At 38.9% G+C, this 17361-nt stretch overlaps 1 protein-coding gene across 2 annotated transcripts in view; it reads right to left on the reverse strand.

Moving 5' to 3' along the window:
- Positions 1-17361, reverse strand: part of LOC119121743 (adhesion G-protein coupled receptor D2) — a 56792-nt gene that overhangs the window by 32504 nt on the left and 6927 nt on the right. For both annotated transcript variants that reach the window (XM_037249626.1, XM_037249625.1), the window contains exons 12-19: positions 16809-16864; positions 16587-16713; positions 16199-16302; positions 15584-15686; positions 14696-14849; positions 14384-14517; positions 13924-14039; positions 12200-12320 (exon numbers count right to left, since the gene is read on the reverse strand). In XM_037249626.1, coding sequence (XP_037105521.1) covers positions 12200-12320; positions 13924-14039; positions 14384-14517; positions 14696-14849; positions 15584-15686; positions 16199-16302; positions 16587-16713; positions 16809-16864 — 915 coding nt within the window. The remainder of the gene's footprint in view (positions 1-12199; positions 12321-13923; positions 14040-14383; positions 14518-14695; positions 14850-15583; positions 15687-16198; positions 16303-16586; positions 16714-16808; positions 16865-17361) is intronic.

The raw sequence follows: 17361 nt of genomic DNA on the forward strand, positions 1-17361 counted from the left end.
CCATGCAAAGAGCAACATTTGTTGGAAAGAGCTTTCCTTAATTAGTTTAAATGCTCACCATGGAAATTGACATATCTCATAGAACTCCTCACATTACATCAACATAACTATGTACCATTATCGCAATGTAAGTGCTTTGGCCTTATTTCATTCGACTTTTAAAAAAGCATTGTTCATTCTTTGAGACGAACTAATCGGACACCCACATGCACTCAACTCGGTTGTCACATTGAGCGGGAGACCCCCAAGTCAGTGTGCCACTACCGGGTCTATAGTTAGAAAGCGATCATATACACACACCGATGCTGGTGGAAACACTCATTGGTGTGCGATGGCTCAGGAGAGGAGGGAGAGTTATTAGCTTAGCCCTGAACCACCTACTTAATATAGGGGCCGGCAGTGATCACTAACAGAGCCTGGCAGAGGTGACAGCTTTTGGCCCTGCTTGAGGAAATCCAATTGAAAAGCAGCCAAGAGGAACAACAAGCCCAAAACAGATGTTGCTCGCTACCACCGACACAACTTGGGGCCTCACGAGCCAGAGGCGACAAAACACAACAGTAACTCTGATGTAAACACTAACAGACAAAAGACAAAACAGAATGCGTCAATGTAAGGTAGGATATGATCGAGTTCTGTGACTTGAATAGAACTGCGTACAGTATATACTGCAAAAGGAGAGATGGACGAATATTTTTTTTTTTTAATTTGAAAACCTTTGGAGTAACATACCTCAATACTGTATAATGGGAATTTGGAAAACCCTTAATCTATGTTGAAACAAAATATACAAAGCACAAAAAAAACAAATCAAAACATACAGGGCATACTTGTGAAAAAAAATTTCAACAATCACCAGCAAAGCATGCCATGAATGACAACCAAAAAACCAAACATTTCATTGCTCTTCCCATTTTACCGGCAGGGCTTGTCGACCAACATACAATAAACGTGCCCTCAAAGCATCACAGCCCTTTTCTTTAAGAATAATTGAGCTTGGCAAGGTTGTCCTTCCATCGCCATTTTCAAATTCCTTTTTTTTCCACTTCTTTCTTCTGCTACCACAAAAGAGCAATAAATGGTGGAGGTTGTGGATTGGAATAGACTGAAATCAATTGTATATCTTTATTGCCTATCGATGACAAATGACGTTTGCCACTGCTCTAGCATTGAGCTGGTGTGTCATATTGATTTTACATCACAGCAACAAACGTTATTGAAGCAATAACAGATGAGCGCTCGCTTTTGTGTTAATGATTAAATAAACCCGTATGACCGAGGGTGGGTGGGAATGAGGCGATCATTCCATTTTTTGCTACACATGCTAACATAATTCTAAAATGTTTACACAAATTGGACTTATTGGGAGAGCAATGGCTTTTAGAAATGCCCCTTTGAAAAAAAATCTGTACTAGGCACATGTGGTAATGGGATGGAGAGGTTGTGGGGCTATTGAGAGCGAGCGAAAGCGGACTGTAAACAAACTAGCTTTTAAACAAGACAATTTAGGGCTGGTGTGCCTTAAGCGCCAAGCAAAACATAGCTGTAGAAAACCGATCCAAAGATTCTGCACATGGGTCAAAGAAAGAGTCTTTGAACTAGTGAGGCAAAGTGTTCTGCCAATGCAGAGAACTGTTTAATTAACAATACTAAGGTATCCAAGGAGGCGCTCTGGGGCACCCCCTTGTCAAAGTGGATGTGCCTTCACTGTCAATCCCAGCATATTTCTTGACCACTAAGTTTTCCCAAAGATGGAAGGCGGGCGGGGGGGAGTGTTGAACAGGAGGAAAACTTGGCAAAAGCAGCTGGACATTATATTCTTCTGAACAGAATGCATAAACATGCATTCTTTTACTGTTCGTAACTTAGTCGCATTGGATATGAAATGAGAATATGTTATTTGAAAGTCTACAATTTACAGTAATTTAACATCTGTGTTTATCTTAAACTTGATGTCCAAAAGTATTGGGAGTGTTAAGAAATTAATGAAATAATCAGGGATGGGTCTCAAAATCTTAACCATGACAGTTGTGACATATGTATGTATGCTTCCAATTTCATGGGAAAAGGTTTAGGAAGGCCCTAACTGACCTTCAGTCTGGTCCATAAAGAAATGGCTAGATGAGTTTGGTAGTACTATGGCTTGTGTTCATTTTTTCCTCCACTTAAATAAAAGATCTAAATTGCTAATGCGGAAAAACACTTCAAATTAACATGTCAAAAAGTTGCAAAGAAATGAATGGGGATGCCTGATAATTTGATTAAGATTGACACTAAAAACAGATCGAATCTATTGATCTGACAAAAATTCCACATTATGGGAATTGTGAATCCAACTCTTATTCTGACAGACCTCAGTAATCATTAAAAATTCTCAACAAACCATGAGTAGCATGCATGAGTGTTACTGTAAAACTACATAATATGATTAACAGGAGCAATATAAACCATGCTCCTACTTGGAGGAAGCCTCACTTTATCATTTTCTTGTGCTTGTCTGCTTCTAGATACATCAATGTTTTGGGGCCATAAAAAGTGCATATTTTGCTCAAGGAACAACAGAATATTTGCCCTTGGTCTACTCTTCGGGCACGGGAGAAATGTGTCCTCTTATTCATATGCACACATTTGTAGGCATGAAAACAAATTTAAAATCGCTCGAATGATACTTCTTAGACGCACACACACACATACTCACCACCCGTTTGAACTGAAACATAAAATTGCACCGCTGACAAGACTGTGCAGCAGTGCCCTTGACTAGCAATGACAAATGGATGCAATATGCAAAATTGGAACAAGTTGCTTTTGGGTACCAAACAGGAAAAAAAAAGATGGTTACAGGTATTATTATGGGATGGTTTTGCTCTACCGTCTCACAGTTGAGGTGAGGCGAGCTGAGGTTAATGGCATGTGTCAAGATCACCAAGTATGGAGGCGAGAGCAGTGCAGACAAAGGGAAAGACAGAGCATCTTTCACGTTTTAAGGGTTAAACATGGTCAATGGGTGTGCCTTGTGCTTTTTTATTGCATTGAACATGTGACCTTGGACCTGGGAACTTACTGATACATCGTTTGAGTATGAGTACATACTGAGAGCTTTACAAAAAACGTTGCTATTCACTGCATATCTGGGCCTTACGGTCCGTTTACAAGAGCTGCAGGAATATTTTTTGGATAATAATTACAAGTTGAAAATGAATCTTAACATCACCAATAATTCTCTAGTCAATTTTGATTAATCAGAGAAGAAAGCATTCATTCTACAACAGCATACAATAAATGATGTAAATGTTTGGTTTTTATCGAGGGTTTGATCGTCAGTGTGGTAATTGGTGAATATGTGGCTTGTGCAAAATATGTGTTTCTATATCAGGGGGCTTCATAAAGCTGCAGTTCCCGCTGTGCGAGTGTGTGTTTGTGTGTTGCACTGCCACAGTGGCACCGTGTATCCATCATGATAAACAGGCAGACTTGGCGACTGTCACATGCAATCACACTTCACCACGGTTCGTAGGTCCTCAAAGTGAAAATGAATGGTAGTTCAACGACATGAAGACTTCATATATCTTCGTTTTTTTTCTCTCTCTTTCTTTGCTATCGCTGTCTTTTATTTGGATGGAGAGACGTTTTTTTTTTCTTAAAGCCCAATTTAGTTGTTGTTGGCAGTGTCTAAAGCATGTTGTGGGTTAATGATTTTAATTACTGAAGAAATCTGAGGACTTTTCCAATTACCACGACACTTAATCCGAAAATAGTAATTACAAATACTCTAAGTACCCCAACAGCAACCCAGACGCTGCTCCACCAAATATATAAGCGACAATAATTTACACTTTCTTCAAACTCAGAACCTCCCAGCTTTGAGTCATAGGTAAGTGCTAACCGCTATTTGTAATTCAAGTTTATGTTAATAAGTTACTTTACAATGTCTAAATGAATTAACAATTCTGATGTTAATACACAATCCCGCCCCCCAAAAAAAACATATGACATAAAGCTATAATTTAACATGACAAGTGTTAACTGTTATAATCATCAAATTTGCAACCACTTGAAAGTCCAACGAGGGATAATGTCAGTCCTGCAGCTGTTGCAGCTCTCTCACACCATGGCAAGGATTGGCTTTAATGTAGTAATGACACAATGCTCTAAAAAGAGGAGGAGATGAGAGGGTCTCTCTACCTCCCTCGCTCTCTCCCTAACCTGGCTCAGGCACTGCTCTTGCTAGCCAAGCTGTTTGATTGGCACATGCTTTCACTTAACGAGGGATAATTACCAAGGAAAACAAGTGTGAGACCACATCTGCTCAGTGTAAAAAGAGGACCAGGCCTGGTGCAATCTGTCAGATGGGGCTTTCAGGTTGTGTGTGTGTGTTCACGACTGCCTCCCTGTGTGTGTGACTGAACATTTTACCCACCTTCTGTGGCCTCTAAGTCCAAGACAAACCCTCCAAGATCCACCCTCCACCTTGTCCCGACAAGAAGCAGATTAATAGAAATCAGCATATGGCTGTAAACACTCAGCGGGAAGAGCATATACGTATCTGTGCACACTGATGTGCATAGGAAATGACCTAAGCTATGTCGGGGACAAGCCAGGGACCACCCCAGGAAGGGACCAGTGAGGACTACCCTCGACATCCCAATCAAGGTCCTGCTGGCCATGCTGTTGTTTCTTAGCTCACATTGCCACTGTTTTGTTTGCTTTCACAGAACAATAGTGGGCCTAGTAATTGCTAATGGGCCTCACCATACAGGACACTGAAATACCTCACCGGCATATTTCTGCTACGGATATGCGAAGGAAACAATCACCTGATCACAATTTTGCTGGATCAATGACTACAGCGTGCAAAACCCTCTACCCCAGGGGTCGGGAACCTTTTTGGCAGACAGAGCCACAAATGCCCATTTTTTACAAATAATTTCCCGTGAGAGCCATACCATGAAAAAAACGATAGGTTAAATACAATTACTGTATTTTCCGCACTATAAGGCGCACCGGATTATAAGGCGCACCTTCAATGAATGGCCTATTTTAAAACTTTGTCCATATATATGGCGCACCGGATTATAAGGCGCACCTTCAATGAATGGCCCATTTTAAAACTTTGTCCATATATAAGATATATACATTTGGCCCGCGGGCCGGACTTTGGACACGCCTGCTGTAGTGGCTCAATATTGGTCCATATATAAGGCGCACCTGATTATAAGGCGCACTGTCAGCTTTTGAGAAAATTGGAAGGTTTTTAAGTGCGCCTTATAGTGCGGAAAATACGGTAAATGCATGGAATTTAATTAAGAGCAACAATTTTTTGAGTGTACTTGTGTATTCTTTTTAATAACGTTTTTAACGTGGCCAAAAGAGCCATATCTGGCTTGCGAGCCATAGGTTACCGACCCCTGCTCTACCCTATTACCCTATGAAGTGACTCCAGTGCCTTCCTCCACAAATACCGTAAGTTATACCATATTAAGCGTGCGATATACCAATCTACCTCTCCTATGTGTTTTTTCTTAAATTCACCAAAAACAATATCAAAATTGGTACGATATGTTATCCATCCACCAAAAAAAGAGTCTAGAAAAAGAACAGACAGCAGTGCTTATTTGCTTTGACCTTAATGCAGTGAAAAGAAAATGTCTCAATGTGAATTGGCACTAATATTTGACAGCCTTTTAACCTCCCGACACTCTAACCCCCACTTCAACTCTATCCCACCATCTCCCTGCCACCCACTAGAAGAACAACATGGTTTTGCTTTCTTGCCCTGTCCTGACCCAGTTCTCACTAATTATCCACAAAGTATGCATCAAAGCTGCAGAAATTCTACAGATCTACTGCAGTGTGGCAGTGTAACAGAAACCAGGACAATTTCTAACCTAATCACAACCAGCCAACACCGAATGAATACTGTATGCATGTATTGTATGTATAAATTTAAACCCCCAAAACTAGATTTTTGTGAGCAACAAAAATAAAGGAGGCAAAAATAAAAATAGCACGGCCATTGCCCCCCCACAACGTTGTCAACTGACAGGATGTGTGACGGTGATGTAGGGCAGTGAGATCAAGAGTTCTGAAACCGATGAAAGGGCACATCTGCTGGGGTTAAAACTTCTAATCCTCACCTTCCTAATTTTTGACACTGCCATTTGTGAGGACTCAACAAAAACGTCCTCACAAGGTATAAGTCCCCCTACAGTTGTTTCAAATTGAAATTGTTCTTCAAAAAGCCAGAAAGCTGTGTAGAACCACACACAGGTAAGGCGAGACACACACAAAAATGATGGTTTGCTTTCTTATGACACAGGCTATTACCAAATTGAGCAGGCAGGTAATTCTAAGCCAAATAAATGTCAGCAGGTTTAACACAAAGAGAGGCCTTACAACGCTAGGAATTTTCTCCCTCTTTTAACAGGAAGTGTGTTATTCACTTTATTTTTCACATCTGATAATATGCCGTTTCTTGACCTCTCTTTGATACAAGTTAAGAATAAAGGATTTCACAATACTGTCGAAATTGACTGATTTTAGTCTTTTTATTTTAGGGGAGTGAAGGCATTGTGTTGCGTGAAAGACTTAATTTTGACTGTAAAAATAGGTGACCACAATGTGAAATCAGCCACAATTTAAATTCAAACACAGATAAAAGTGTAAAATGCAAGAAAGCAGGCAAACATGGAAAAGGACAAATAAGTACAAGTTGAGACAAAACACTATAAATATACAACTTAAAAAGGCTGTTCAACGCCCTCATTAGAAGTGGCACCTCAGAGAGGCTTGGTGAGAATCAGTCTGACCTTGGTATCCTGTTTGAATATTGTTTTAATGCTGCGGCTGGTAATTGAGGATGCAATACAAACAGGACTACTTTTCAAAGGGAAAGTTATTTTCCCTCACAATGGAAATGCAAACAATCATGTCGCGCGTTTGTTTGTTTTTCAACCGCACCTCATAATTATCAAAGACACCAATTAAAACATGGATTTATAAATAAATCTACATGATTATACCTATGACTACTTAAACTTGAAAGTTTTCATCATCCTTACATTATTGTTTAAATATAGAACATAATGGACATTGCATGTGGCTAGCATGTCCGAAACAGTCGAGGTTTTTCTTGCCATGCTTGTGTGGGTTGCTGGACGAATGGATGAATGGAACATCGTTCATTTTCTATACTGCTTATACAATTACCAAGTGTCAAATTTTATTTATATAAAAAAATAGGCAATTCCCCCACATTGAGTAAACAGTTCAATGTTATACTAGCAACTCAAATGTACAGTTTGTTTGTCGAGTAGAAGAGTGGGGAATTAGAACTTGAAAAGGGATGGGCAATATTGTCCAAAAGTGATTGTAAAATGAAGTTTCAAATTTGCTTCATGAACCAGTTGTTGTATTTTTTGACTCCTCTAGAAAAGTACACGGAGTTGCCATTTCTTAAAATCCTCTATTCAAACCCACCGGACCATCTAGAGCGGTCAAAAACTACAACTGGTTCATGAAGCCAATTTGAAGCTTCATTTTCACATCACATCATCACAATACCAAAATCTAGCGGATAATATAATTATCATGGGCGATTTCAACATCCACATGAATTTACCGTCAGAGCCACTTATGTACTTCGGCGTTTCAGACTTTAACTGATACGTTTGGTTTTACGCAAGCCGTACAGGCAGCAACGCATAAGAATGGAAATACCTTAGATCTGGTATTATCCCGAGGACTTGCAACCTCAAATATAGCAGTACTGCCATACCCTACTGTTTTGTCTGATCATTACTTAATAAAATTTGAAATTTTAGTTCCTTGTCAAAGACAAGAGAGCAATCAGAATTATAGCAGCTGTAATTTTAACTCCATGACTGCAACTGCGCTATCTGAGTTACTGTCGCCGGCAACCGCCATATTTCCCGCATACATCGGCCCTATTGATACTCTTACAAATGAATTCAATGCGACATTGTTAAATGCCATCGACTCTGTGGGGCCGCTACGTCTGAAAACTCGCCGTAGATTGCCTACTCCGTGCTTCACAGATGAAACACGTACGCTTAAGCAATTATGTAGAAAGCATGAGCGCAGATGGCGTTTAACCAAACTTGAGGTTTTCCATCAGGCATGGCAGGACAGCCTCCTGAAATATAAAGATGCGCTTATCTTAGCAAAAACTCGTTATTTTTCGCAAGTTATTAATCTCAATAAAAACAATCCTAAACACCTATTTGATACAGTGGCAAAGCTAACACTACGCCAGCCGACCCCCGATAGCGCCTTCCACTCAGCTGACGAGTTCATGAAATTTTTCGCTCAAAAGATTGAATCCATTAGGGACGAGATCAAGAATACCATTCCAATCGCTCAGTCGAGACCGCCGTTTACCAGCGCTGATGATCATGCAATAACCCTCTCAAATTTTAAAAGCGTGTCCCTTGAAAGGCTTACACAATTGGTTAGTGCGGCTAAACAAACAACATGTTTACTATTTCACCTTCGTAATATTGCAAAGATTCGTCCGATCCTCTCGACCGGTGATGCGGAAACTATTATACATGCATTCGTCACGTCGCGCCTGGAAAACTGTAATGTATTATTCTCTGGTCTTCCTAAGTCCCGCATCAAAAGTCTACAGTTCGTACAAAATGCTGCTGCGAGGCTGCTCTCACGGACAAGAGAATTTGATCACATTACCCCAATATTAGCCAACTTACATTGGCTCCCGGTCCATTTAAGATGTGACTTCAAGGTTCTTCTATTAACCTATAAATCACTGCATGGCTTAGCGCCTTCATATCTCGTCGACCTAGTCGTTCCTTATGTTCCGTCTCGTAACCTTCGTTCGCAAAACGCTAGTCTTTTAGTGACACCGAGGGCCAAGAAAATGTCTGCAGGGTCTAGAGCATTTTCTATTCGGGCTCCAGAACTTTGGAATGCCCTACCAATGGATATTAGAACTGCTACCTCAGTAGAAACATTTAAGACACGTTTAAAGACACATTTCTATGATATGGCCTTTAATTAACATGTAGTGGCCGATTCGGCTGGAGTTTGTTTTGCTCCCTCTCCCCACCGACACCCTCCCCCCACCCCTCCCCGGCTGGGGAGGTGGTTAGGTGGCACCCAAGCTGACAGTGGCTATCTGGATTCTCTTGGACCAATTCAGGATGGGGGAACTGCAGCTCAACCTCCTCGAAGACACTGCCAGGACAATTGAGGTCTCCTCTGGCAGCTCTTCGCTTTGACTTGGACATCCACTTTTTCATTGATTTTCATATTATGTATTATTTGTGCCTTCTCTGCATCCATTGCAGCCTGGTGATCCTGAAAGGGGGATCCTTCCATCTGTGGTCCCTTCTCAAGGTTTCTCATTTTCCCCTGGTAGGGGTTTTTTGAGTTTTTCCTTGCCCTTTTGGGAGCTTAAGATCAGGGGATGCTTTGAGAATAATTGTCAATTTTTGTCTGTGTGAAGCCCTTTGAGACTGCTTGTGATTTAGGACTATACAAATAAACTTGACTTAACTTGACTTGACTAACGGAAAATAGAAGAAAATTGACAAGACAAGCTAAATTAGCTGGGCATCAGCTGACACCTAGTATTTCGGCAGCGTAACATTTTTATTATAATGCAACTTCCTTCATCTCCCCACTTTGTTGTCTTCAGCTTCTTGTTGCACTCACCTCACCCGTTGCTCAAAGTTGTTGATAGTTTGATGTTATGGCCTAATAATAGGATGGGCAGAGCAGGGCCAAGAGCCTATTATACCTAGGTAATGGATAGTGCGAAAAGTTTTGAATGACATTGCCTAGAGATTGGATGACAGTGGGTGGAGCGATTTATGGGCCCCACAAACACTCCCTTGCCCCCTTACCACATGTGCTATTTATCTTTCACCTGATAAGTAGATGAGGCATGCCTGTATTTATGGTAAAGATGCACATAAAACTTACTCCGAGATAGAAGTTCAAACAGACTCAAGAGAATAGCATAGTTTCTGAAACTTTGCAGATGCTATGTCGTGATTTTTTGAATGAATGAGTGCCTTTTCAATAAAAACTTTATTCATCCCATGAGGGAAATTATACTGTCAAAAAGAAATATTTATAATAACCACCAAAAAGGAGTAACCCAAAATTTGGTTTGATTATTTTACAGTAAATATATAGAAGCAGTGGGGAAAAATAAAATAAAATCACCAAGAGGAAAATAAAGGGATTTCCAATTGTTCAAAATACTGTAGGTGCCTGCTGTAAATGGATCAAGTTACAAAAGCACTGTAAAAATAACTGTCTTATGGATACTTCTTCCTTTTCAGAGTTTCAAAACATAGTAATATCATATACTGTGAATGTTGACTCAAGTTGCTCGATTACAGTGAAGAGCAATAGTTCAACTGAAAGAAGTGTGGAGGCATATTACAGAGGGTCACAAGGGAAAAGGAGGACTAGAAGTGTACGATCACGCGCAATGAAATGTCAACATTATCTGTTTTATTGATTCAACAGTAAAAGCCTGACACTTTAGCTTTATGGTGCTTTGGCTTGGGCCAGTAAAAATGACGGGCAAACAACAACAATTCTATGAAACCTTTTTTTTTTTCTAATTCCCAATCATTTTCAGCAATGTTTTGCATAGTCTTGGGTGTATTGTGCCTTTTGCCTGAAATCACCTGGCATGGGCTCCGGCACACCAACGACTCTAGTGAGATTGAGCAGTATAGAAGACCACTATTGGGAATGGATATGGAGTCCATAGGATTGAGCAGTGAGAGAAAAGTCACCATTTATATCGAAATTCACAAGAAATGTAATGAAAGGGAGACATTCAATTTCTCACATACCTCAAATGATTCTACCTTGAATCAAAGCTTTCACCCTGCCACTTTTAATTATATTCCGATATGCTCGGGCTTTTAGTGACCAGCTCTTGTATCACTGCAACAAGAAACACCTCACACTCTGACTTCAGACACAGTATGTCTCTGGAAATGAATGATGTCAAATCATCCAGAACGACCTTTGTGAGGTCAGAGGTCACAAATGTTGGACCTGAGCGTCTGGCTCACAATTTTCATCCCAAAGGTGTTTGATGGGATTCAGGTCAGAACTCTCTAATGAAGTCAGTTACTGCCATTGACAACAAAATATGCCAAATATGCACGATAACTGTGACAGGGGTAAGATAAAGGAAGACCCATTGATAAAGGTTTAGAACAAAAACACAGAAATTACTCTAATGAGAGAGGATCAATATGTTCAGGCTAATTAGCACAGCAAAATCATGTGCATTAATTATCTTCATGGAAAAATATCCTTAGCTATAGGGACGAAGCTATTTGTTGCGAGTAGCCCACTTAATTATCAGACAACAGTTAAAACCTTTATTGATTCTTTCCTTAAAATACAGCTCAATTTAATATTCTACAACTGATGGATTCTGGGTAATATGTGAACAACGACTAACCTTTGAGAATTTCATGAAAACAAAAGGGGGCAAAAGGATCTGAGAATTGAGGCAATAATTATCTACAAAGGTTTACCACAAATTTTCAACAATGTCAACAACACCAAGGTAAAGAATTTGACTGTAATATAGCTCCTCTCTAAAATTCTGTGATAAATCTACCCTTCAGATTTTAGCACTAAAAGCATTTGAATTGATCATCACAATCATGTTGACCTTAGCTTGCCTATGACGGGAATAATGCAAATAAACAATATAAATGCAATTCAACTGTTAAAATAAAAAAAACCTCTCTGTCATTTTTTTATTACTCCCATTTCTGCACTAGCCTTTGCTACTGACAAATAAAAGCCTTGACAAACTGTGTACATTCAGAGAAAAAGCAGAAGGTATGATGGAAAACCTTTCAACTTCTCATTACAGGAAAAAAACCCACAGGATTAAGTTTGTAACTAGAGTTTTTTTTCCTGGTTGCAGTTGTGTTTTCATTCTTATATGTATTTTTCTAATGGAATGTAAGAAATGGAGGATGAAATTGAGGTTATGCTAATTTGGTTAGAGTGAGAACTACCACCACGTTTAAATATTTTTTTCATCTTCATTAGGTTTTCACTTTACTTTAGATGATAATAATAATAATAATAATAATGTTCACTATGATTCATGTGTGGGTTATTGTAAGCTTGTAACATCTTTGCTATTGTGTCACTTGGTGTGTACCTGTAGAGAATTGAGAAGGATGAAGATGTAGGCCATGACAATGGAGAAAGGCACAAGGACACCACACAGCCACGTCAATCCAAGAATGGGCAGCAGAACCAAAACTGCTTTAACAGCAGCCCTGTGACCATATGACAATAATGTTAAGCATACAGTACCCATGCATGGTTTTAACACACACAAATGATAGAGGCTAAACATGATGGCAAACCATCCTGGGTTAATATTCAAATCATTCCTTATGGACATTGGCACTTTTCTAACTTTTTCTTCTTAGCAGTTTTTGGGAGGATATTTGTCCTTGTCGTTGTCTAACCTTGGATGACTAGCAGTGGCTGTGTGGCTGGGAAGACCCACAGGGTGACAACTTCCCACCTTAAATCTCATTTAATTCTATTTAGAGTGGAATTAGCTTCCCACTCAGGTGACTGCCAAACCACACCAGCTGTGAATGTGTGTGTTCAAATTGTGACAGGGATGGCGGCAGGCCCTAGCTTATTCATTGGAGGAATTTGTTTAAGTTTCCGAGATGGCTGCCACCCAGGGGTGCCAAATGGTTCAAGGACAGCTTTGAAAATGTGTATAGTGTGCCTACTGTGAGGCCTGGTGGGCTGAGGTTGAGAAAAAAAAATACACACTTTGACATAACTTTCACCAATAGAATCATTTACAAGACTTCTGGTCGGAAATCTACTGGATCACATGTGGGAGAGATTCACGCAGATTAGTTCATACTAGTTTGACCAGAAACACAGCTGTGATGTTTCTGCATGGCAACGTAAAGTACAAAAAAGACAAATCAGCCCAAAATTTTTTACACGCGTATTTACAGTGAAAATGGAAAGCCCAAGCTAATTATTTTCATATTGCAATGGTTTACGTGATTGGCTAGTTTATTTGATTAGACATTTGAGTCGGAATTGATTTTTGGCCAGACTTCAAATGACCAACTACTGTAAATTTAGAATTATAGATATTGTAGAAAGACAGACTTGTAACACTTCCTCATCTTAATATTTTCTTTATCATGTTATAATTAATATTTATTGATGAAATTTGGAAGATGTTGCAAAAAAATACACACTGAGTTTTCAGAGTACGTTTGAAAAAATACTAATTTAGACAATTGTCTTTTTAAAGGTTATTTTAGTTTTTAACAAATGTTTCTGAAGTTTAAATAAATCATACAATTAAATATATTCCAGCCTGTTTCCTCATTGAAATTGCAGAAATCATACATAACTTCAACTATAAGTGGATCTTTTTTCTCAATCCCATTCCTAATTTGCTAGTCAAAATGGGTGGAAAAAAGCAGAATTGCATTATAAACATTAATTTATAACAGAGCCAAATCATTTAAAAAGTCAAACTGTATACACGATTATATTAGCATAATATGTTATCTAATTGTCAATACAGAAAAAGACAATTTGTCTGAATTAATTCATGTGTCTGATCAAAAGTAAAAGACCCTAAAACATTCAGGGACAGAGAGCTTGAAAGCATTTGAAGTGGCTGAAAACTGATGAATATTTTATAGACAACACTAATATAATCAATTCAAAATGTATTTCTATCTTACTTGATGAATGAGCCTCACTATTTTACAAATGACAAATCCTTTTCTCTGGTGCCTTCAGAAGACAGCCGCCCGTTCCAAGGCCTGTCGCAATGTTGAAAAAGATTTAAAAAGAGGACAAATAGCGCCCCCTCATGGCCAGTACCTAACTTGCTCGTAGGTTTGTTCCAGAGGACTGGCACCCATCGCCAACATAATGGAGCGCCTCTTGGCTGTGGAGATAGTGATGACCACCACCCTAGTGAGTACCATGACATTCACCTGTAATAAAATATAAAATATAAAAAAAAAAATAAAATAAAAAAAACATTCACAATACTTATTATGAAAACAAATCAGGGGGACAGATAATTTGAATTATTTTTTTCAACTAACTTACACACAAACAAGAAATTACTGTACCTACTAAGCAAACAAAACAAAAAAAAACTGAAAAAGATGGATTAAGAAGTTTATAACGGAATTATTTTGAATCTCTTGGTTGCAGTGCAGTTTTCAGGCATACAATGGGTGAATGTTACTTGCACGTGGCATCGGTTATGTCAGCAATGAACAAAATACATTATACTGTAAATCGAGGGATGGCTCGGGTGTAATTTGCTGACCATGATGATGAAGATGACAGGCCCAGCAAAGCCCCATATGACACCGTTCTGGACACTGAGCCAACAATAGCCATCCGCCAAGTATTTGCCTGAGGCCGAAGCCAATGTGATGGTGACTATAAGCACTGGCAGACCTAAAAGAAGGATGAGAAGTAAAAAAAATAATAACATAAATAAATAGAACAAATGTAGGCAAAATGCAAGATAAATAATGTCACAGTACAATTTTAATGGAAATACTATTTTGCTATTTCAGATTGGACGTTCATAATGTAATAGAATTGAAAGTATCCCAAGATAAAATCACTGTACCCCAGCCGATGAGATAATAATACTTCATGTGTCTTTCTTCACTGAGGTTGACAGCAACCACCTTGCTCCAAAGCAGCAGACCCTCAACCAACATCCAGCTGAAGGCAGCCATAAAGAAGAGGTGGAGCAATGCTGCCACAAGTGTACACGCAACCTACGAGCACAGCAAAGCAGATACAAAATTATGCTTTCTGTTTCAGCTGCTCGGTAATACGCTTGAATGATCCAAAGTAAATGTACCTTGAGTAAATATACCTTTAGAGACACTGCTGTCACTACATTTACTGAATTTATATGCATATGCACACACAGGACAGTTCTTCCTACTGTTATAATAGCACAGTGATTTTTTTTTTTTTAATCAGCAAATTTCAGTTATTTAGTTTTGGGAGAATCCCCAAATGTCACTACAGTACATAGACTTGGATTACTTGGCCAGACAAAATAGTAAAAATACACCCAAGACATTTCATTAAATATGAACTGACTAAAATACCTAATTAAAATCGACAGGAGACACACTTAATGACTGCTTGGGATATTTTGTACATTTCAAACCATTTATTGAATAGTCCAAAAAGCAACCCCAAGAGGTACAGCTGACCCGGACATGACCTAGGGTCAAATGATCAACTACTGACCCGTGACTGACCATTGGGTGAATATAGGACATTAGAGTTTTGTATCACATTATGTGTTAGCAGTTTAATAACACATTTAGCAAATTATAATCATGATTATCATACCGAATAAGAATCATTTCAATTGAACAATCAGTATAGTATATTGTGAGTAAAACTTCAACTTGATTTAAGAGGTCATTATCACTAATTGATCACCATCACTAATTACTGTCTTGTCACCCAATTCAACGAGTTTGTACTGCACCTTGTTGTGAATGGCCGAGCCACTGCAGAGCAGAATCACTTGAGCACAGATCAGCGCAATGAACAAGTTCTTATGGATGGATGTCCTATCAGATCGAGGTATGCTAGTGGAAAACGAGTGAAAAAATGATTAGAAGTTTGTGAAGCTTTCACAAAAGACTGTCAATAGAAACAAAAAAATGAAATAGATCATTGAATTAAATTATCGATAACTAAATAAGACACTCAAGTATTGTTTAATGCTTTTATGCATATCACATGTACAAGGCAAGCTGACACTCAGTAGACTACAGTAAATAAATGTTGATAGCAGCTCCTTCATGGCCTATTGCGATCCCTCTGTGACCAGCTAATTACCAGCAGCAAAATGCTACCATAAACCTTTGGAGTGAACTCACGTGCACACAACCGTAATTAGAAGATTAGCACCAGTCAATATTCTAAACGGCCACAGAAGAAAAGCAATGCCTGCTACCGCAACGATGATCATATAGTGATCTTTTTGGTGTATTGGTGGGACATCAAAACCATTTAAGAGAACAGTTGAATACTGCTTTCATTAACCGAGAAGCAAGTAATTTTGCGGATGAGCAAGACAGCATTAGGAAATACTCACTCCAACACAGTGAACAGCATCAATGTCACCACCAGAGCACATAAAGATGCTCCTGAGCCAATGAAGGTCAGCTTGGTCAAAACAAGCTCTTCCTCAGGGGTCCACTGGGACGATGGGTGAAAAAAGAAGAGTGGAGAATATTGTTAGCTAGGGCTTACTAAACATGTGCCTTTCAATACAAAAAAACCTGGCAAATACAAAAAAGTATGTTTTAAAACTAGAAGATCACTGTGATTGTCACCTGTTGGATAAAAACGAACTCCAGATTGTTGTTTTTTTGCACAGTATTAATGTACCGTTATCACTTTCGGCATGCTTTACTTGCCAGATTCTGAGTACATTTTAAAATTAATTTTGTGTTTAATACTGCACATGCCAAATGACTCACCTTTGGATTCAAGTAATTCATCAATACTGCAAAGTTTGTGGTATGGTTGCATAGACAGGAAGTAACGCCAGAGCCAGCAAAGATGACACTGCAGCCATCACTGGACCAACCACTGGTATGATTATTCCTATGACACACCACAAAGAAATGCACAAGAACACAATCACTAACTACGTGATTAAATGACGCAATTGTATTCATTGTTTTGCTGATGAAACCTACATCAGGCTGAAATTCCAGAAGGCACAGACTGGAGAAGATCTCTGCACATAGTCCATCTGGAAACAGAAACAAATTCAACACTACATTTTGGTGATAATATTTATTGAATTTACTTGCAATGCAATAGCATGTGAACTAATTGCAATTTTATGACAACTCTAGTGTCGTGCTCATAAGACCACAAGCATTGTATGAACTCAAAGTGATATAGTATCTCCTTTGTGATACGTAAAGTATGCAAGTCGGTTGTCATTAGGAATGGACATTCGAGTACATTTAATTAATCAACTATGGTGATTGTGACCATTGATTATTTGTTATTTTGTTACAATTATTTTACTGAGATTGGAGAATCTCACTACTGTTTCAACACCAATGTTGTACTGAGCATAATGGTTGGCAAAAGTCTTCATGGGTGTAGCTCAACATCCCATAGCCAAGATTACATCACCCGCATTTGTATGTGCAAACTGTTTGCAGCCAAGTAGTGCACTGCATTTTGATTTAATTGCGAGATCACACAGCAATCACTTCGACACAGCCAGTCAAATTC

The sequence above is a fragment of the Syngnathus acus genome, chromosome 4 (assembly GCF_901709675.1).
Source record: "Syngnathus acus chromosome 4, fSynAcu1.2, whole genome shotgun sequence".
Taxonomy (NCBI): Eukaryota; Metazoa; Chordata; class Actinopteri; order Syngnathiformes; family Syngnathidae; genus Syngnathus; species Syngnathus acus.